This window comes from Sprattus sprattus (genome assembly GCF_963457725.1).
Source record: "Sprattus sprattus genome assembly, chromosome: 9".
Taxonomy (NCBI): Eukaryota; Metazoa; Chordata; class Actinopteri; order Clupeiformes; family Clupeidae; genus Sprattus; species Sprattus sprattus.
This window is the reverse complement of record NC_137928.1, coordinates 24,694,431-24,716,608: the sequence shown is the minus strand read 5'-3', so window position 1 is coordinate 24,716,608 and position 22,178 is coordinate 24,694,431. Positions and strand designations below refer to the sequence as shown.

The window sequence follows — 22,178 nt, the reverse complement described above, 5'->3', positions numbered from 1 at the left end:
TCTTCCGGAAACCGATCAAAGAAGGGAAACCCATGATAGGTAAGGGAAAGTAAGAATGGAGAGAGAAACAGTGTAATAAGTGAAAGGTGAAGATGAAAACTGAGAGATGGAGGGAACTCAATGGAGGGAAAGGCAGATACAGAGGGAAGTGAAAGCTATGCCTTGATAAGGCCAGGTCCATCTCTGGGAGAGTGCCCCTGCTTAAGAAAGATTTGGCCTGCTGTGCTATTCCCTAGTTTCAGGTCTCCAGACTGGCTAGATAGTTCTAAAAGTTAGACCACATATGTTTTTGGCACACAAATGTTGCTACAAAACTGGCAAACTTTGCTGGGGTTCATTGGCTTTCTGTACACCACTCCACTGCACTGTTCATCACTGCTCTTTTTCCTCCTCATCCAAATGGCTTCATTGAGTTCACTGTTAAACTCTTAACAGATTAGCCAATCCCATCAGTGAGAAAGGTGCCATAATAAAGTGTGTGTGTGTGTGTGTGTGTGTGTGTGTGTGTGTGGTACCTTTTGATGAATGATGTGGCAGGTGTGGGAGTCTATTCCTTTGAGTATCCACAGGTAGTTAGGACTTCTCTCTGAGGTGTGTGTGTGTGTGTGTGTGTGTGTGTGTGTGTGTGTGTGTGTGTGTACTTGTCTCTAAGGTGCCGGTAGCCTCCATCCTGTAACTTCTCTTATGATTAAGATTCCTCTGGCTACTTAAATCTAGTAGGCTGTCATCTTCATTGGTCAGGTGGGGCAAATACTATTATCCCACATATTTGCAAGTGCTCCAGACTCACTGAGGTACTGAAGTCCCCTTATGTACGGTATGGGCCGCAGGTGGTGATGAACATGGGCCTTTAGTTACTGAATTAGTGCTGATCTAAGCCTTACAACTGGGCTTTATAGAGCCATTTCTGAAATATTGTCTTTGTAGAAATTATTATGAAATCTCCCTCCATGTATAATGCTCCCATGGCACGTGCAAGTAATAGAGTTAATGTGTAAGCTACAATTGATATATTTTTTTAGTTTTTGTACTTAGTAGGAGGTAATCTAATCAAGTAATTTTCTGTCCCATTTCACAGCTTCCGATCAAAACAGGACAGCAGAGCACCCATTCCAAAGTCAACATAGAGCACAACAAGGAATGCCTTATCAACATCTCCAAGTACAAGTTCTCCCTCGTCATCAGTGGCCTGACTAATATGTTAAAAAATGTGAATAATATGGTAAGTGTGGATTAAGGTGTAATGTCTGTCACTATTGGCTGAGTTTGTGTTTTTTTCTGTAATGGGTGTTGATTTGCATAATTTATGCTTCTGCCAGGCCTTTGAAATATTCTGTTGTTTCTCTGCTGTTTGATAATCCCAGCATAGAGACATTGTTTTCTAACATTTGTAAAGGGCGAGTGGTGTTCAACTTTACCTCGGTGTGCTGCATTTTGTGTGATGCTGGCCCGGTTGTACTTTGAAAGCCCCTAGGTTGCTTTTTGGTCTGGACAGGCAGAAACTTTTGGAAACGATGACGCAGACACCCACGTTCGCACGTTTGGGTCTTAACAGTCACGTGACCCTTTTCCGGATGAGTTTATCCAATTTCAGGCATGTTGTCAATCATTTCTGAAACGGAGCTAAAACATTCCAGATGGAGATAGTTTTTGTTCAAAACCTAAAATGATTTGGTGTGAATATAGCCTGAGTTTAATGCATTTCTGTGTTCCTAGAAGAGTGTGGAGGAGTAGATTTCTGATGACATGACCAGTGTGGCCACTATTTAGTTTACATGAAGTGTTTCAAATCAGACAAGAACAGTTTTGTAATCCACTCTTCATTGAATTGTGTGAAAAGGGTACATGCATTACCTGTACAGCGAGTAATACAATCTTTCAAACAGATGATGTACAATGATGTGAACAACAAACTTTTCAGAGGAAAGAGGTTGTACAATCCCGTTGTCCTAGCAAAGTTTTTCACACGCGATGATGACTTGGAATCATTGGACATTGATTTGTAGGTCTAAATGCAGGCTGGATTTAGGTTACATCCTACAGGTGATATGACATACACACAATAATTTCAGACTTACTGTGGTGACAAACCCAGCTTATTTTTATTGCACTCAAAATTATATTTGTAATGTATGAAATAAAATTTTGTTATGTCAGAATGTAACACCAAGACAACTGCAACTGATTACAACCTCACACACCTACTTAATCGTTATGAATTCTGGTTGGTAAGAGGTCAGAAATGATAACATAACTAAAGATTTTGTTAACGGCCCAGCCCTAACATCTACTATACCCATCATATAGGTATGTCAAAATAGAGGACCATATGACCACCTAAGACAAGTTTATCATTGGTTCTGTTTTGTGTGGTGGTTTCTTTCCAATAAATGATTGTTTTCCCAGTTTAAAGTACTCATGTGTCTCTGGTAGTGGATAGCCAGGTATACAACTCTGGGGGGGGGGGGGGGGGGATAGCACTGAAAAATTCTCTGGTTTAACTTTTTTTTATTTAGGTATGTATTTGGGCGGAATTGCCAGATTATAAATTACCGATAATATTTGTATTTGGAATTGTGGAGAAATGTTATCAGAGCATTTATTAGCAGAAAATGACAACTGGTCAAAATAACAACAAAATCATCCACTTTTGGTCGTGATGGCTCTGAACCTAAGACTGCCTTTTATTGGTGGGCTGATTTTGAACTGAAATTAAACTTTGCTTCAGGTTATGCTGCAAATTGTGTTACTTGGTTGCTATGGTGTCCCAGTTGTTATGCTAGCTAACTAGCTAGCTAAAGGAAACTTTTAAATAACCTGTAATGGTGTAAATGGCAGAGTTCCATTTGTATTACGTGATGGCAGGTTATCTAGCTGATGTTACTGTCTCCTCAAAATTATATTTTGCAGCTTTTACCACAAGTTCTTATTTACATGAGTTCATATTAAGGCACGCTAGCAGCTGCCAACTGTGAACATGGTTCCTTAAGCATTAGATAGCTTGGATGGTTAAAAAGCTATGATCGTTAGAAAACCTCTGGGTGCCTGTGCAGCTTATTATTAACATGAGTTCATATTACACACACTAGCAACTACCAATTGTTAAGATGGTTCCCTAAGCTAGAGATAACTATGATAGTGCCATTCTACCTGGCAGAGTTACTGTGTGCGTTACTAACTTCCAGGCGGAAAAAAAGCACTCCCATGTGTAGACCACAACTGAGTATTAACTGCAGGGCTCTAAACATTTCACAAAATCAATGTATTTACCATGTATAGTAGAAAAAAAATATTCAGTTTCATTTGATCACCTAAACAGTACCTCATTAGGTAGAATGTGTTGGAATTTAACAGACACTGGAATGGAATGGCTGCCATTCATGCTGATTTCGGAAACCGGATAGAGTATATTTTGGCTGACAATTACAGTGTACTCTCAGCTTGTATGGAGTCTTCCTTATGTTAGTTAGTTCATATTAACACTAATGTAACTAACATCCTACTCTAGCCATTTAAGCCTCTTAAATTTGGCCAATATTTCAGGGGTGCTGAGTAATGATCTGTGATGTGATGAAGTTGAAGTAAGAACTAAGCTCAGGAAGCAATGGTCTGTACGCCCAGCTAGAACCAATCCTTGAGTAAACCTGCATGAGCTCAACTACACGTTTAGTCATTAGTGCTGTGAGGGTACCCTTGTGCTGTATCCGTTTCTTCTCTGGGGGATTTGCCTGTGTTATGGTCTTTTGGGCCAACTAAAACTACTTTAATGTTGAAGTTCAATGATGTAACACCCTTCTTCCTGTCTGCAGCGGATCTTTGGGGAAGCTGCGGAGAAGAACCTTTACCTCTCTCAGCTCATCATCTTGGACACGCTGGAGAAGTGCCTGGCAGGGGTGAGTGGAGCCATCTTTGACTGTTTCCCAAGGGAACTCCGACTGCTCTGTCTGGGAACCCTGTGAATGGCTTAATCTATTACCCCGATCTCCCTCCTCCATCTTTGTACTGGTAGCAATTGAAAAGTAATTGCATGTTTTTTGGATGGACAGTGTGCAAATCAAACATGTAGACTATCCCAGAAATACTAGTCAAAAACAACTTTGGCATTGTGATGGACAAAGGGGGGGATTGAGGCTGGGAATGACGTTGTCCTCAGCAGGAAAGCTCTTCCCACTCTGTGTCCACCTATGAAAAGGCGGAGAGGGAAGCAGTAGATGTTCCTTGCAGATCCCGGTGGAGAGTTTTCTTGTTCTGTGTGGGCAGTGCTCATTCACAGAAACTCTGGTAATGCACTTAAAAATCCTTGCTCTTCTCCCCATAGACCAGTCCTCCATCCCTACTGTCCCCACCCCCTCCAGTAAGAAATCTTAGGCTCTCGGCTGCCCACTTGCTGAAGATTACATTTGCAGGTGTTTCCTCGACTTGACTTAGCATTTTCACAGTCTCCACTGGGATTGGCTGGAGTTTCCTGTATAGATTATTCACTAATGCAAGCTGTCAGATGGGAGCCAGCTGCGGCTCCCACCTCCTCCGAGCCCAGTCCCCATCCCACCGCCCCCTTCTCTGTATTCGTTTTCATTTGGTCTTTTTGGGGAAAACCTTTTTTTTTTTTCTTCTTCTGAGCAGAACTCACTGCTTGAGTAGTTTAAGTGATTTCAACTACCATGACATACCTTGATGTGTCAGTCTAGTTTGCAGGGAGAACCTTTGGATACCTTTTCAGCTTTGCTGGCTTTTCCAAGGAATTTTGAATTTGTGGAGGCTATATTGTTATTCTATATTAAGAACACTGAGTTTTGTTCTGTAAATGTAATGTAAAGCATGCCAAATGCACATGAGCAGTGTTTCAGGATGTTTTCTTTTATTTATGATGTTGCCCACTCAAAATGAAAGAGGGTATCCTGGTGAGGAGGATATTCTGAACCTTCTTGTGAAATTGTGTGTCTCGCTGGAAGAGCACTTTTGAGTTTGCAATGACAAAATGAGTTGTTGAGCAGCGCCCATTCCTGTGTTCCTCAGAGTCCATGGAAGAGTGACTGGACCCATGGCCAAGCTGAGTAGTGAGCACAATTGCGCACAGTATAGGTCACTTCTTTTTAAAGCCCCTAATTATAAGGGGAGAAACTTCTGGTTTAAACTGCCATTTGCCTGTAGGGTTATGCAGTAGTTTCTAGAATGGGTTGCTGGATTTGATTGCCTTGTCCCTGGTGGGGTATCCCTCTGTTGCGGAATTTGAGAGGTCCACTTAACCTTGAATAGCTGCAGTGTGCATGTAACTGTAGAAAGCAGTCACATATTAAATTCATCTCGTCGCAGGTCATATAAGCATTGGATGCCATTTTTTTTGTTATCTCAGTAGTTCCTGCGGGTTCCAGGGTCTGTTAATGCAGTCTGTATGTAAAATTTGTTCAAATTCTGGCTGTCGTGTTTTGCAGCCAAAGAGCACCAGTGGGGTTTTATTCCAAGTGAACCTGGGCTTTTGAAGAATGTCCTCCTTGTAGTGTGTATCTGGCAGGGCATGTTAGAACAGAGGTTAACAGATGTACTATTATTCTGTACGTACCCTAGATATTTGAAAAAATATTAAATAGATTTAAATTGTCACTTTGATGAAACAGTAGCCATGTACACATCATAGCTGTGCGAACGTAAACAATCATGTATAAACAGTTCTGTTCTTAAAGGTAGTGGTGGTGATGGTAGGTGGTGGTTGTGCAGAACAGATTTCTGTTCATTTCCCTCTGTAGGATTTTTTTAATGTTCAAGGAACTTCTTCTGGGGATGAATATGTGGGCCTACTGATTGGCTGCAACACTGTGGAGGACTACTCACTCTTGAGTCCTTTTGTATTTAGATTTTCTACAGTGTGGCAGAAACCATGTTGTCGAAATGTTCCTCACGACCTACCGACTTTTGAACATCACAGTAGCGAATAGCATTGGCAGCTCTCTGTAAAGACTTCTCGGTTGTAAATGCATTTAAACATGGGGACAGCACACAAGGCCTTGTCCTCAGTGTTTTTTTTTTCTCTGTCCATAAATCAAGTAGACGATTGGCTGGGAGATCAGTCCTTTCTACCCCATGCAGATGATCACGTTTCATTCTGTTCCCCCTGAAGGCTTCAGTACCAGGGGCTCTGGGTGACATTGTGTCTGTTATTTCACTCCTGACACCTCTTTGACCTTAGCTCTTGGTCCTGGTCCCTAATTTACACAATATCACAATGTAAAAGTCGTCCACCTCCTCCATATCTTCATAACCTTCCATATGTGATCACCTGAATAACAGTTGGCTCGGGATCAGTTTAATCCTTGTGCTTAGATATGGCCAAGGAAGTGAAATGGAACCATGAGAGATCAGTCAGATGGCCTTTAAAGCCTGTGACACACCAGGCTGATGTTCGGCCGTTTGCCAATGTTGGGACATCGGTGAGCATTTGTGGCTATTGTTTTTGCAGTGTGTCCCACACTGTTGGCAATAGTTGGACCCCTGTTGGCGGTTTGTGGCCCGGCTGAGTATGTCAACGGCGGCGCCCGTTAGTGAGAGATCACTGTGATTGGTTGTAAATATTTAAAATCTGAGGATTCATTTATCTCCAGCTCTCAACTCAGGTTGGGGAAAGCCCCATCAGCCTGTAACTGTAGTAGGCCCCATCCATGATTGCACCAATTTAGGGCGCTTTCTCCTTATTTTTTACCTCTGTCTGTTCCTTTCTTTTTCCACAACCAAAAGACCAAGGGCTGACAACGGCAGTGCCATTTATGACTTCTTATCAGACATATTCTCGATTAGAAGTAACTATATTAAGAAACTGCCTGTGGTGACTGAGAGACGAGTGGTGTAAAAATGGTAAGCACTTATTTGTTTATGATTTGGTTTGGTACGCAGGCGCAAAGCGTGTATGTTAGTGTTACAGTTAGTTAGCAGTTAACTGTAGGCCTAGTCTTTGCGATGTGTTCAAGTGCAACATTTTGGTCCAGACGCCGGTGACGTGAGACAACCCAACAGTCGGCCTTTGTCGGCGCTAGTTCTTTAACGTCGACTGGGGTGTTTGGGGGCTTAAGGTTTGTTGCTCTGGGTCAAAGATGTCCCCTTTCTGTCTCTTGGTTAACTTTCTTTTCTCCTCAAGGCCCTATAAACAATGTTAGCATTTCCGGCTAACCTTATCCAGATTCGGCCATTGTAGGAGTTCATTCCACCCCCTCATATGCAGTGCAGATGCAAAATGATTGGCTGGTAGGGATGCTCATCACTTTGAAGTGACATGATTTGTTGATACAGTTAGACTTGAAGTTGATGGTCACAGAGAGCAGGAGCGTCTCAAAGACATTTGTCTCTCAGGGCATCTATTCTTGTGACAGCAGGATGCAGGATTCAAGCTATACTGTGAATGAGGAGCCAACGACCACTAGATGCTGGCCAGATGTGTATGTCCCACACCTGGCTCTGTAATCCATGGTTATACGAGCTGAACTAAAGCACATCTTTGTCCCATGTACGCTCTTCCTCCTAGGACAACCAGAGGACTACCTGTTACCTCAATCGTATGTGCTAGACCCACACTCTAATGGGTTTGTTTAGTTTAAGGGCGGCACTAGAAATCGCCACATCTTTGTTTACATCTTTTCCTCTCGTCATCCCTTCTGTTTCTCCATGTGTCTGTTGCAAGGATAGACAGAAGTGTGAGGTGTAGCACCTCCTCTCTCTACCCCGCTCTACTCCTTCGAAAGCAACCTTTTGGTTTATTCTCATACATTGTCAGAGTTCTCCCTGAATGTCCCTTTTACGTCTCTGTCCCCCTTTTCTTCTCTCCAGCAATCGAAAGACTGCCTGCGTCTGGACGAGGCGATGCTGGTGAAACAGCTGCTGCCAGAGATCTGCCACTTCATTCACACGTACCGAGAGGGCCACCTACACGCCGCCGACCTGCGGGCCTCCGCCTCCGGAGTCCTCTTCTCCCTCAGCTGCAACAACTTCAATGCCGTCTTCAGCCGCATCTCCACCAGGTTAGAAGAACGGAGCCCTTCCTTGCTCTTGCTCTCTCAGCCTCTCGGTCTCTCATTCTCCCTCAGCCTCAGAGCTCTGCTGGAATTACTGTAGCTCTGTGATGCTTATCCAGCTCCAGTTACTGACCCAGAGAACACACTGCTCTGATGTGGTGTCCTCTCACTGCCATATACTCCAGGGTATGAGAGTCTGCATCAGGACCCTGCCCAAGCAGCTTTCTTGTTGCGTAAAACACTGGCATTTCATGAGATTTAAGTTAGATTTAAGAATTCCAATTCTCTTTGTCTCTGTCTCTGTCTCTGTCTCTTTCCCTTTATTTCTCTCTTTGCTGTGAGTTTGTGTGGGATGGGCAGTGAGGAGTCTGGGCTGTGCTTTAATGGTTGGATGCATCCACACACGTTGGCATCCACTCTTGCCTACTTACTACTTACTATCAGCAAGCACTAGCCACCATGGAGCTTGTGTGTGTGTGTGTGTGTGTGTGTGTGTGTGTGTGTGTGTGTGTGTGTGTGTGTGTGTGGCTCCCCTACTATACTGATAAATGGAGTGGGTCTGTGTAGATGAAAGTAAGGGTTAATGATATGAAGACAACCACCCACATTTACACAAACAACCATTGATGTAATTTACTTACTTAACCTGTAATTCTGTTTCCTACCCTAGAATGCAGGAACTCACTGTATGCTCAGAAGACACTGTGGATGTCCATGACATCGAACTCATTCAGTACATCAATGTGGACTGTGCCAAGCTAAAAAGACTGCTGCAAGGTGAGCATGGGCAACATGTCAGAAAGACATCAGATTCTGAAAAATGGATGCAGGCATCTGGGTGGGCAAAGCTTTATCATTAGCTTTCATGTAGTATCTGAATCTGTCTGCCATGTTTGGGATGTTACACTATTAAATATTCAAATGAAAATTGGGACAAGACGAAGCTGCCAGTTATTGAATCCCTACTATGATGAAATGCTATCCTACACACAGATATCTGTATTGAATACAACATTCCAATACCGTTACATTTCCAAAAATTGCAGAGGGTGTGACTGTCGGAAACTCTGCCATTATTGGATGTCTTTCTGTGTGTGCCTGTATCACTTGGTAATGATACTCTGGTGTTTTGCTTTCTCCAGAGACTGTATTCAAATTCAAGACTTTAAAGAAACCTGCCCAACTCTCCGTCATCAACAGTTTAGAGAAGGTTAGTAAAGGGCAGCCTACTTTCAGGGCTTGACTGTACAGGAATGGGCCCAATTGCTTTTTTCTGCCACCTAGTGGTGTAATAGTTAACCTACACTTTTGTGGTCAAATTTTACTGTCAATTCATTTCGGCATTTTCTCAGACGTTTGGCTAAGACTTTAGTTGTACTATAGCAAAAGGTGTAGTGCACAAAGGGGCAGTTTCATAAACAGGCACAAACTACATTTATTACACTTTTTCACCTATATAGTTTATGTTTCAACATTTAAATTAAACTGTATTGTAAGCTCACATGTTCCCCTGATTAATGCTAATGAAAATGATTTTGTTGTCATGTCTTTGTAGGCCTTCTGGAACTGGGTGGAGTATTATCCAGATGAGTTTACTATGCTGTACCAGCGGCCACAGACAGACATGGCAGGTAAGAACACACATTTGTTTTTACTTATCATTGTGTCCAGTTTTGTCATACTCTTTGTAACTTCGATAAAACTTGCACATGAGAATAGGGACCTTTGGTTGAATGATATGGCAGGTTTGGAGGTCTATTCTTGTGTGTGTGTGTGTGTGTGTGTGTTAGGACTTGTCACTGAGGTGTGTGTGTGTTAGGACTTGTCTCTGAGGTATCGGTAGCCTCCATCCTGTAACTTCTCTTATGATTGAGATTCCTCTGGCTACTTAAATCTGGTGGGGCAAATACTATTATCCCACACGTATGTGTTCCGTCTCCCATCTCAGACTGCGCAGAGAAGCTTTTTGACCTTGTGGACAGTTTTGCGGAGAGTGCCAAGCGCAAGGCTGCCGTGTGGCCTCTCCAGATCATCCTCCTCATCCTCTGCCCCGAGATCACACAGAGCATCACCAAAGAGGTGGTGGACGAAAGCAAGGCCAACAAGGTTAGAGAAAAAGGCCTGCCTGGATTGCAGCTTATGTCATATTATATCAAAATAATATGTGTATGATTAAAGTGCAGATTAAAGTGCTCATATGCTTTATATCTATGTATGTGTATGTATTTTTCTACTACAGCTTGTAGCTGTGCTAATGACATTTTCAACATTTTCACTGTCATTGCAGAAACTGTTCCTAGATAACTTGCGGAAGGCCTTGACAGGCCATGGTGGTAGTAAACAGCTGACAGAGAGTGCGGCCATTGCCTGTGTGAAACTCTGCAAAGCCTCCACCTACATCAACTGGGAGGACAACTCTGTCATCTTCCTCCTGGTGCAATCGATAGTCGTGGACCTCAAGGTTTGTGAACACAAGCCATGTGACCTACATGAGTGTCAGAAAGTGGAGGAGTAGTGGTTTTGCTCAGATCTGTCCATTATCTCTTCTGGCAATATATTTACGGGATGCCAAGTGTTTAAAATGCATCAGTAGTGCTGCATTCCAAATTCCAAATATTGGAGAGCGTCGTCTCCCCTCCTCGCTAGACTCGAAGCTCATGTGGGTTGCCAGGTTGAGGACACTGAACCTACACGAACAAGCGCAAGACGAGCTCAACATTTCACTTTGACAATGGCAAGCCACAACGAGTCACACACAAGTAGATCAGCTAACATATACAGAGGTAGAGGGTCGAGAGGAAGACCAACAGAGAGAAGAGACCGTGCAGTTTGTTGGCTTATTTCTATGGCGGTCACATGCTGTGTTCATGTTCTATACTTGCAACCCAGGGTGGAGAAATGGTACTGGAGACATGGGCATGGGACGGAGCCACACAGGCCAAAACACAAACACACATTCTGCTCTGGAACGGAAATTTTAAAAGGAGAATATACTGGCTGTAGCGTTGTTGCAGAAGCCAGTATTTCAGTTTAACACGTTTCCTTAATCTCTGATACATTTATTTTATGAGTTATAACATATTGGTCCTTTTAAGATGCTGGTGCAGAGCTGGTGTTCCACTTTAACAGTACGAATATGCAGACAGACACACAGCTAATGTTCAGACAATAAATGTAATGCCCACACCTTTTATGATTACTTTACCCAAAATGAAACACACACACACACTCTCACACGCAAAGAAGACAAACGTGAGACACAGAGACTAGAGCCAACATTTCTAATGATTTTTCTCTTTTCCTTCAGGCCTTGCTCTTCAACCCAGCCAAGCCCTTCTCCCGGGGGACAGGTAGTCAGAGTGCAGATGTGGATCTCATGATTGACTGCTTTGTCTCCTGCTTCCGTATCAACCCCCACAACAACCAGCACTTCAAGGTGTGTCCGTCCCTCTGTAGATTCAACCGATTGGAAAGTGCTTCTTTGTTTTCCTTGTAAACTCTACTCTAACCTGTAAACTCTGCACAAACACAAACTGTCTCTGGGTAGTTCAGACTGATCAAGATCAGACTATTCTCCACATTTAGTTATCTTGCCATGTTATGATGCAGAGGGGTTTTTGAGATGGCTATGCGGATCTCAGAGGTTCAGAACCCAAGGAGCACGGATGAGAGTCAAATTAGCAGCAGCATTAGTAGTAGTTGATGTTAATACTGGAAATATATGGCCAATTAATGTACACTGTGATTTAAAATCATTCCAGAATAACAGCAGCAGGTGTCAGCCACATTGGAGCTGTTAGCCACTATGAGTGCCAGGTCATAGTTAATAGCTTCCCCCGATCATTGTTCCATCAGCCCTTGGTACAGAATTGACATAGAATGTTTTACCTTTGTAAAAGAAAATCTAATCTTTAATATTTCCCCTTGATCTTAAGGTCTGCCTAGCCGCCTCCGCTCCTCAGACCTTCCACTATGTCCTGGTGAACTCTTTGCACAGAATCATCACCAATGTAAGTTGCAAACTCCTTGCAAACAGAATCCACATAAATTCCACCTACAGATCCTATAGATCCATACACTGCTGCATTAGGAGTAACTATGTTGCCTTAGCTATCTGTGCAGATGGTACACTCCTGCCCGGATGCTTATCTTAAGTGTAGTTTTGAATAGCTTGCTTTGGTGATGTCTGCAGGCCAACACTATTTCACACGCATCAGCTTTGTAGTCAAAGTGAACCATGGTTGCCCGTGAGCTATAGATTCTTGTCCTGTTTGTCCTGATTTAAGGCAAATTCAAGGCCTCCATTATACTAGCTTAGGAATTGTATTTTGATATTGAGTGGATAAATGTGGTCTTTCTTTCCCCTCTTGTAGTCTCATTTGGACTGGTGGCCTAAGATCGACACAGTGTACTGCTACTCTGTAGAACTGCGCACCATGTTCGCAGACACACTGGCAAGAGTGATACAGGGTGCCAGTGCTCATGCTCCTTTACGTATGACAACGGTGAGACGCACGCACGCACGCACGCACACACACACACACACACACACACACACACACACACACACAGACTCTGTGGCAGTCTAATGATCATATGAAATGCCACCATAGTTGGAATGATTCTGTACTGTCATTGCATATAAAGCGACTGGTTGAGCAAAGTCCTGGCTCACTTATCGGGCTGCATGCATATGGATAAAATCTGTTTCAAAAATCTAAGCAGCAACTTTTACTTGAAGTGACTTACAGTAGTGAAGACAGTTCTTACTGTAGCCTCTGCATACTCCTTTTGCTTAATGGCAAAATGGAAGGAGTTCTTGGACACGCATACAGTAATAATAACAAATATATGCTATTAATCATAGCCATAATAAGCTTTATTTTCATTTTTTCATTTAACAATTTTAAGCAGTAGGCACAAAGTAGTGTTTCATTTCAAGATATTGATTATGACATACAAATAAAACAGTAGAGAAAAATTGTATTCTTGGTCAAGGGAGTTCAAGTACAAGACTTTACACCGAACTGATAGCTCACAGATACGTGGTGGGACAAGAGCATTTCATGGTTTTCTCAGTGAATGTAATCATTTTTAAATCAATTCTAAATTTCATAGGTAGCAAATCTAGGCTAGTATTTGGGAGCTGTGAACGGTACATTTAGTTCTGTTCAAAAATGCTGCAAAGATGTGAAGTTTACCATGGTGTGGTCTTTCATTCCTCTATGCAGAGCCAAACATTCAAAGAGAAGATGACGACGAGCCTTAAGTTCAAAGACAAGTCCACAGACCTCGACTCTCGCTGTCTGCTGCTGGCGCTGGTCAAGCTTATCCATGCGGACCCCAAACTCATGCTGCATGTGAGTTGTGCACGCACTCTCTAACACACACACACACACACACACACACACACACACACGCGCTCAGACACACACACACACACACACCCATGCCTTCAGGTCAGGTTTGGCATCAGCAGCCAAATGTTAGGTATCAAAGGTGTCAAATTTGTAAGATTCTGTGATTACTGCTGACCACTGGACCATTTTATGATGTTTTTAATCCATGGCGCATGAAAAACCTTATGTGTGTATGTTTCGCTCACAGAACCCTGGGAAGCAAGGCCAGGAGATCCAGATCAGCACGGCGGACCTGATCATTGGGCTGGTGCAGCTGGTTCCCTACACCAACTCTGCTGAGATCTCCCCAGAGGCCATGGAGGTGAGGCCAGTGGGTTCTAGTTTCACCATGCCATTGATTCCTCGTGTCCACCTCACCACGCTTGTTCCTCTCGACCCTGCTCTCCTCCTCCACTGTCAGTGCCCCCCATCTTAAGACCCTTGCTGAAGTCCGCCGTAAGGAGTGTGAGACAAATGGGCATTCTTTGATACAGACACGACTAAACCAGAGACTGGTCTAGCTACTCCATCTCAACCTTAGTCATCCATAGAATTTTTTTTTTTCAAATAACTTCCTTGATCTCTAGCAAACTCCACATTACTCCAGCCTGTCCTCTGTCCTTCAGGCCACGCTCCCCTGAACCTCACACAGGTGCCCACCCCCATCTGAGTCCCACACTCTTCCTTCAAGGCCATCACTCAGTCCTGGAAACATTTTCTCACACCTTTCTCGGCTGACTTATGCTCACATGTTGTTGCTTTATGACCTTTGGATTTCGGTCTCCGTTTCTCTCTCTTTTTTCCCCCTCAGGCATTGTTGGTCTTACACCAGCCCGAAACTATTGATTTGTGGAATCCTGAGGCCCCCATCGAGGCATTCTGGGATATAAGGTATATCACCTGACCTGTGAAGATCAGATCCCAAAATGAGATGTGCCAGTCTACTAATTCCAGTGATTTATCTAGCCTTCTCCTGACGCTAAGAAGCAGAATGGTTGTTTTGACACTGCCGAGGACCTTGGTGTGAGTTCTGAGTGGGTTCTGAAGTTCTGTGTGTTGTTTCAGCTCCCAGATTCTCTCCTCCATCTGTAAGAAGCTTATTGGTCACCAAATGATCAACAGCACCGAAATCCTCAAGTGGCTACGGGAGATTCTCATTTGCAGAAACAAGTTCCTGCTGAAAACCAAGGTGAGGAACACAGAAATAATGAAAACAGTCACCAGTAGTTTGTCACTTTTCAGTAGCATTGGCATTTTATTCTTATTTAAATCAATGGGAGCTAATGACCCAAACTAGTTTGTCTTGACGATTGTATAGTTACAGTTGCAACTTTGTCATGAAACCATTCCTCCATGAAACTATCTCCAATGAACTTTCCCACTTTCCAATAAAATTTAGGCTTGTATGAATTTGAAACGATTAAAATGTCTTACCACATTTCCTCCCCCCTCCCAACAGGAGAGTGCGACGGTAGGTAGCGGTATCTCCACGTGTAAGGCGGCGCAGACCAAGCTGGAGGTGAGCCTCTACATGTTCCTCTGGAGCCCAGACATGGAGGCGGTGCTGGTGGCCATGTCCTGTTTCCGCCACCTGTGCGAGGAGGCCGACATCCGCTGCTGTGTGGACGAGGTGCCCGTGCAGACGGTGCTGCCCAACTACCACACCTTCATGGAGTTCGCCTCGGTCAGCAACATGATGGCCACAGGTCTGTGGAAAAGAGATGCCTCTTTTTTTGGTTTGTTTCCCCCCCCCCCCTCACACATCATTCACTTTACTGTTTCACTGTGGCTTATTCATGTTGAGAAACTTCTTTAATGGTTGTGTCTGTCTATACAGGCCGTTCTGCCCTGCAGAAAAGAGTTATGGCTCTGCTCCGGAGAATAGAACACCCCACCGCCGGCAATACTGAGGTCAGGAGTCAAATTTAAAATGCCCTGTGTCTGCATGCATGGTATTAAGTACTGCAGTGATGAACCGCCTTTTTTCTTTCCTTCTATACCAGTTCCACTGTTCATTTCAGTTTGTCGTTGTCTTTATAGGCTTGGGAGGATACTCATGCAAAATGGGAACAAGCAACAAAGCATATTCTCAATCATCCCAAAAACAAGGTTGAAGATGGACAGGTGGGGAGATCCGATCTAAAAACTAAAAGACTCCAGTCTATGCTGGCTATACAGAACAAGCAAGAAACAGTCATTAAAGACACCAGGGGGCGACATTGTCGCTGACTGGTGAAGTTGACGTAAGCTTACACCCTCCCATCCTCTCTCTTCCTCTTCCCCTCCAGGAGTGGATCAACATGACCGGCTTCCTGTGTGCCTTGGGTGGGGTGTGCCTCCAGCAGCGCAACACCCCTGCCACCTACAGCCCCCCCATGGGCCCCTTGAGCGAGCGCAAGGGCTCCATGATCTCCGTGGGTTCCTACGAGGTGAGCACAGAGACGTCGCTGGGCCGCTTCCTGGACCGGCTGCTGTCGCTGATGGTGTGCAACCACGAGAGGGTGGGCCTGCAGATCCGCAACAACATCAAGGACCTGGTGGGCCTGGATCTGAGCCCCGCCCTCTACCCCATGCTCTTCAACAAGCTCAAGAACAGCATCGGCAGGTTCTTCGAGACGCAAGGGCCGGTGGGTACCAGGGGGAATGCAGGCAGATGGAACGGCTTGTCTCTGTGCTCTTCGGAGTCTACAGCATGTTACATTTTGTTAAGAAATTCGGCAGACATTTTTTGCAAAATTTGCAGTTTCTAAGTTTTTAAATGAATTCCGTTTAAAATCAGCTTTTTAAATGTATGCTTTATGTTCACCTCTTTATGTTTTAACTAATCTAAATAGAATTCTCATCAATTTTGTGAGCATCTTTTTTTTGTCTGAGCATTTTTAACGTTGCGATTCTCTCTAATCTTGTAGGTCCCCATTAATGACACTAACACTCAGTTTGTGGAGCAGACCATTGCCATCCTGAAGAACCTTCTGGATAGCCACACAGAGGGTAGCTCAGAACACTTGGGCATGGCCAGCATAGAGACCATGATGCTCAACCTAGTCAGGTGAGGGGGTGAGGGGGAGGGAGGGAGGGAGGGAGGGAGGGGTAGTTGGGTCGGTGATGTGGAGAAGTCCACTCCACCAAATAAATTGACAGTCTTTTGTACCAAGAAGTGATTGTGAAGAGATTTGAATTAAGACAATACTTAATAGCTCTTGGTCAGAGGTAGGTTTCTGGGATTGAAACTCGTGTTTCTTAGGCAAGTGCTAGAAATGTCCTGTTTCATCCATAAAGGACCTGATTGTCTTTTGGAGGGTGCAGTTCGTAAGCAACCTCCATAGTGACCATAACGCATTAATGTCCTCCCTTTGTGGACAAGACAACATGACGCAGAACTGCCTCTCCTCCTCCTCAGGTACGTGCGTATACTGGGGAATATGGTCCATGCCATCCAGATCAAGACCAAGCTCTGCCAGCTGGTGGAAGTGATGATGGAGAGGAGGGACGACCTGTCCTTCTGCCAGGAGATGAAGTTCAGGTGAGCATGCCCAGTGCTCCGTCAGTCATCTGTGGAAAGGACGCGTTGGATATGTCAAAGTGTGAATCCTGAATAACTTTCAAAAACTAACGTTTTTTTGTTTTTGTATTGCTTTGTGGTGCTTTGTTAACTTGAGAGAGGGTGTGTCAGTGACTTGAACTGCTGTACTGTTTATGCCAACAGAAACAAGATGGTGGAGTACCTAACAGACTGGGTGATGGGTACATCCAATCAAGCTGCAGATGATGACATCAAGTGTCTAACACGGTACAGATTTTTAAAACCATCTCTTGAATGCGAGACTGGAGACCCTGCAACAGTCTGTGAGGTCTGATTTCTTGTTGATTGGCAGATTAGGGAGGGTCTGTAAATGCGTTTTGTGCCTGTGTGTGTTTGGCAGGGACCTGGACCAAGCCAGTATGGAGGCGGTGGTGTCGCTGCTAGCAGGATTACCCCTGCAGCCAGAAGAGGGAGATGGGGTGGAGCTGATGGAGGCCAAATCCCAGCTCTTTCTCAAGTAAAGCAAAACTGCTAGAATCTTCTCTTCCTTCTTTTTTTCACCTTTGCCTTTCCTTCCTCAACCCTTTCCACCTGTGATGAACTGGTTTGTCAATGATCAGAGGAAGGGCTGAAGAATATCAGTAGATTCTTTGCCAGTCATTTCATTTCTGCTCTCACGCCATTTCTTTTCTGTTTGTATTGAATGCTCCTGGTAATAATTCTGGTGCTCTTGCATCCTAATGGATCCTCATAATTAAATGCACAAAGCACACGGACCCTGTCTTTTACTTTCAATTTTTAAAACTAACTTAACCACTTACAGTAATGCTCAATGTCCCACCTAAATGTGATAAAGACCATTTGCCAAGAGACGTCTGGAAGCTACATAACTGCAAATTCTCACAATTGGAAAGGTGTAGTGCCTACTAGTGGTGGAAACACACCACCTCTTTATCATGAGGTTACGTCATCACCAAATCGCCATGGTATGGGACAGTTTCAAAACCATGGGTGGTGGTCAGTTTTCCGCTGATATGTGTACCCTACGGGACCTGACTACCAGTGCTGATTCTGGCTGCTTGTCCAACTTGTGAGAGTCCACTTGTTCCTTTTAATAATGCCGTGCATCATGGCCAGAGATTTTCTCACAATTTGGTATAGCAGAACATTCAGGTTTGGGCTATTCAGTGGCGTAACGAAGTAACCACGGGGCCAGGTGCAGGCTATTATGACGGGCCCATGTCAGTGGTTCCGTATCCTTTTTTTCATGTTTGTAACCGCCGCCACAGGGCTCTCATTGCAATCTCTTTGGCTTCCGGTAGGGCTATCCCCACCGTGCTTTCGTCATACATAATTGCAAGGTAAGGACTAGGACGCGATCTGGCACTCCTCGCCTGGGCGAGACGCTCCACTTTGTGAATGAGGCGCGCCTCACCTAGGACGCGATCTGGCACTCCCCGCCGATGAGACTCTTTTTAAAGATCTTACCCTACTATAAACGTTGTTGAGACTCTTACTAAAGATCTTACTCATTCTCACAGAGACAAAACAATACACGTAGCCTACTATAAACGTTGTTGAGATTTTTATTAAGTTGAAAGTCGGTAACAAAACAGAGACAAATAGCTACACGTCAAGCAATGTCATTTATTTCCTAAAAAACATTTTACGAATCCAACTTACATTACCACTGCACACTCACAACCTTACAGATAACGTATAGAAGTTGTACTAGCATTTGTATTCAAAGTTTATACTTTAATCTACCAAAGTACTCACCGTTTAACAATACAACTTCCACAAGTTACAGATTATCTTTGACAACATTGGCGCCCACATGTGATTGACAACACTGGCGCACACATGTGACATCACACAGATAAATGACTATTTGTTTTGTTTCTGTGAGAATGAGTTAGATCTTTAGTGCGAGTCTCAACAACGTTTATAGTAGGCTAAGATCTTTAATAAGAGTCTCATGTGCACCCGGGCCCCTGCCTCTATGCAATGCGGCGCAGAGTGCCAGATCGCATCCTAGGTGAGGCGCGCTTCATTCACAAAGTGGAGCATCTCGCCCAGGCGCGGAGTGCCAGATCGCGTCCTAGGTGAGGTGCGCCTCATTCACAAAGTGGAGAGTCTCGCCCAGGCGCGGAGTGCCAGATCGCGTCCCGGACCTTAGCTCTAATTGCGTATAAGGACATCACACGGCTTTCATCAAGTCACATTGTGTCAAGATGGCTAACGTTCAGTGCATCAACTCGATTCGCTCTTTGAAAGAACCTCCTTTAAGTCGGTGTACTGAAGATAAATTGACAAGGATCAAGACAGCTTTCTAAGTTTTCGACCACAACCCTGTGTTGTGAAAAAAATTGATTTAACATGAGAGTCAATGAGAGAGATCTGGGGTGATTTCCTTTTCGCCCCAAAAAGGGGCAGGCCATAAGAAGCAACACTTTGGCAAATTGACTGATTCGACATTGACATTCAGAGGCAGATCAGATGGTCTCGTGGTAGAATCCGACAGAAAAAAAATCTCCTTCTACCTAAACACTGGAGAAAGTAATTTGAGTATTTTAAATACAAAATTACTCCATTCTAAAGTATTTTGTTACAAATTACATTCAATTTTGTATCGGCCCTATCAAATACAAATGACAAAATACTCAAAAGCAAATTAACTGGTATTTCAAATACAAGTAATTGAAATACTGCCCATCTCTGATCATGGCACCACCTGTCTCCATCAGCATGTAGAGCAGTTGTGCCAAGACAGAGGTTTTATTTACAGGCCATGCACGTATAGCCTAAAGTATTTTTTTGATTCTCTGACCTTCTATTCTCTCCCTCTTTTGTTCTTTCCTGGACTCTCCTCCTCCTCCTCCTCTCCATCTGTCCCTTAGATACTTCACTCTGTTCATGAACCTGTTGAATGACTGCAGTGAGGTGGAGGACGACGGGCAGCAGGTGGCGGGGAGGAAGCGTGGCATGTCTCGCCGCCTGGCATCGCTACGTCACTGTACCGTCCTTGCCATGTCCAATCTGCTCAATGCAAATGTGGACAGCGGGCTTATGCACTCCATTGGTAAGTTCGGTAGGACGTGGACATAAATCGCACTCCAAGAGCCCTCTGATTTGAATTCGTTTTTTGATTTGAAACGTTTCGAACTAAACAATGACTCTTTACATAAGTCATATTAATACATATGCTAGTGCTTGAGGTTTCCTGCTTTGATGAATTCCTAGTGAAGTATTCAAATTAAAAGCACGAATGTCCATAGAGAGGTAAAATGAGAGCGACCGGTTTTTGGCTTCCTCAATGGTTCCTCTGTGGTTGTTGGCTTGGATCCCATTGCAGAGTTGTTTTACGCCCAAACAAATTAGATTTTAAAATATATAATAATAAAATATATATCTATAATCACTAACAGTATGACTTCAGAAATCTGTTCCAGCATATATTTAAAATTATTTTATATACAAAGTATCACCTCATTTGTCTCCAATAGGCCTGGGCTACCATAAGGACTTGCAGACACGTGCCACCTTCATGGAAGTCCTGACCAAGATCCTGCAGCAGGGTACGGAGTTTGACACGCTGGCCGAGACAGTTCTGGCTGACCGATTTGAGCGGCTGGTGGAACTCGTCACCATGATGGGCGACCAAGGGGAGCTACCCATCGCCATGGCACTGGCCAACGTGGTGCCTTGCTCCCAGTGGGTGCGTGAAAACAACTTGACTCTTTTTTTTTCTTTATTTAGCTATGGTGACTACTAACTGGTAAACACTAGCAAGACCACTAACCTTACCATTGGTGTCAGTATTAAATTCTAAGCAGGTAGAAGTGTAGAATGTAGAATCTGTGTATGTATGTGAGTTATGCGAGTAGTGTGTGTGTGTGTGTGTAAAATGTATAATAAAATTGAGCAATGTGTGTGTGTTCTGGTATCTTTATATTTAAGCAGACTCGCCTTGCACCACCTGGGATACGGCTGTGTGCTGGCGACGTAAATGAGACTGTCTCAGGCACCATGTTAGAAGTGTTTCCACAGATCCTTTTAGGCATACAGAGTACTGATAAGCTCCAGGGAAATTCTGACAGGCTCTGTGATGTTCTGTGGAACTGAATATAGCCTACAACCTGTGTGCAGTCTACAGCGCAATAAGCAAGTTTTGGAAATGATAGGAAAATGACATGTCATATCGCATAACATGTGCATCTTGATCTGTAGGAGGAGTACCGTATGGTTCGACATAATGTACTGTGTAAAATTGCATCCCTAGTATGTGTGTGTGTATACACAAACACACATAAACACTGATTAGCCAACAGATTAGCTCACTGTAAAAAAGTATATAATATTGGTTTCCATGTACCAATAGCATTCATTAAAGCATTCAAGATCTGTCATATATAAGTTCCACTCCACTGTTGTATCTAAGTGAAATGGACTGGTGTAAAGACCTTAACAACATAAACAAAGTGATGACTTCTTGGTGCCAGGTAGGTACCCCTTCAGGGGTCTGGTTGAATCCATGGCTTGGACTGCTTTCATGGCAGCACATGAAGGACCACCAGGATTTAAAGCACATGGTCATAATGTTTTGTCTCCTCTGTGTATGTATATATATGTATGTGTATTATGTATATGTTTGATGCAGACATAACATTGTCATTAGTGTATAAATGCTGCGTCTCCAACAGTAGTGCCGTGGAGAGATTAGTGACTTGATGTCTTCTCACAGGATGAGTTGGCTCGGGTGCTGGTGACGCTGTTTGACTCCAGGCACCTCCTGTACCAGCTGCTGTGGAACATGTTCTCTAAGGAAGTGGAGCTGGCCGACTCCATGCAAACACTCTTCAGGGGGAACAGCCTGGCCAGTAAAATCATGACCTTCTGTTTTAAGGTACGGAGAACCAGTGGGCTGATGTTAGTCCTTTCAAGGAACATTTAGTGGTTCAGCCTGTGGTCCAAGGAGAGACTACTTTTAATTATTTTTCTTACTACAGGAATTGTACTTCATGGCGCTGACACAGAATCGTTGTCATTGAATAACACAACATTTCTTTTGCGTTGATCACTGTTATACATGGTTATGCTTTACTGTTTTTTACCATGCAATACAACAATACAATGTATTTATTTGATCAAGAGGGACAGTGTACAGTGAACATTAAGATGTAAATGCACCCAATTATAGCCAAAAGGCTAGTTTTCATTGACAGTCCCCCTGCCAGAGTGACAACGGCTATACAACCT

General features: G+C 43.8%; 1 protein-coding gene across 1 annotated transcript in view; it reads left to right on the top strand.

The window, feature by feature from the left end:
- The window catches only part of nf1a (neurofibromin 1a), an 83,842-nt gene that overhangs the window by 9,819 nt on the left and 51,845 nt on the right, over nucleotides 1–22,178 (top strand). Inside the window, exons 2-27 of the mRNA XM_080845279.1 lie at nucleotides 1,079–1,222; nucleotides 3,810–3,893; nucleotides 7,813–8,003; nucleotides 8,668–8,774; nucleotides 9,140–9,207; nucleotides 9,553–9,628; nucleotides 9,946–10,103; nucleotides 10,285–10,458; nucleotides 11,305–11,433; nucleotides 11,933–12,007; nucleotides 12,371–12,502; nucleotides 13,229–13,357; nucleotides 13,605–13,718; nucleotides 14,208–14,287; nucleotides 14,462–14,585; nucleotides 14,856–15,102; nucleotides 15,234–15,307; nucleotides 15,437–15,520; nucleotides 15,685–16,023; nucleotides 16,306–16,445; nucleotides 16,797–16,919; nucleotides 17,103–17,186; nucleotides 17,320–17,436; nucleotides 19,820–20,001; nucleotides 20,426–20,637; nucleotides 21,664–21,825. Of these exons, the coding sequence (XP_080701405.1) occupies nucleotides 1,079–1,222; nucleotides 3,810–3,893; nucleotides 7,813–8,003; nucleotides 8,668–8,774; nucleotides 9,140–9,207; nucleotides 9,553–9,628; nucleotides 9,946–10,103; nucleotides 10,285–10,458; nucleotides 11,305–11,433; nucleotides 11,933–12,007; nucleotides 12,371–12,502; nucleotides 13,229–13,357; nucleotides 13,605–13,718; nucleotides 14,208–14,287; nucleotides 14,462–14,585; nucleotides 14,856–15,102; nucleotides 15,234–15,307; nucleotides 15,437–15,520; nucleotides 15,685–16,023; nucleotides 16,306–16,445; nucleotides 16,797–16,919; nucleotides 17,103–17,186; nucleotides 17,320–17,436; nucleotides 19,820–20,001; nucleotides 20,426–20,637; nucleotides 21,664–21,825 (3,549 nt within the window). The remainder of the gene's footprint in view (nucleotides 1–1,078; nucleotides 1,223–3,809; nucleotides 3,894–7,812; nucleotides 8,004–8,667; nucleotides 8,775–9,139; nucleotides 9,208–9,552; nucleotides 9,629–9,945; nucleotides 10,104–10,284; nucleotides 10,459–11,304; nucleotides 11,434–11,932; nucleotides 12,008–12,370; nucleotides 12,503–13,228; nucleotides 13,358–13,604; nucleotides 13,719–14,207; nucleotides 14,288–14,461; nucleotides 14,586–14,855; nucleotides 15,103–15,233; nucleotides 15,308–15,436; nucleotides 15,521–15,684; nucleotides 16,024–16,305; nucleotides 16,446–16,796; nucleotides 16,920–17,102; nucleotides 17,187–17,319; nucleotides 17,437–19,819; nucleotides 20,002–20,425; nucleotides 20,638–21,663; nucleotides 21,826–22,178) is intronic.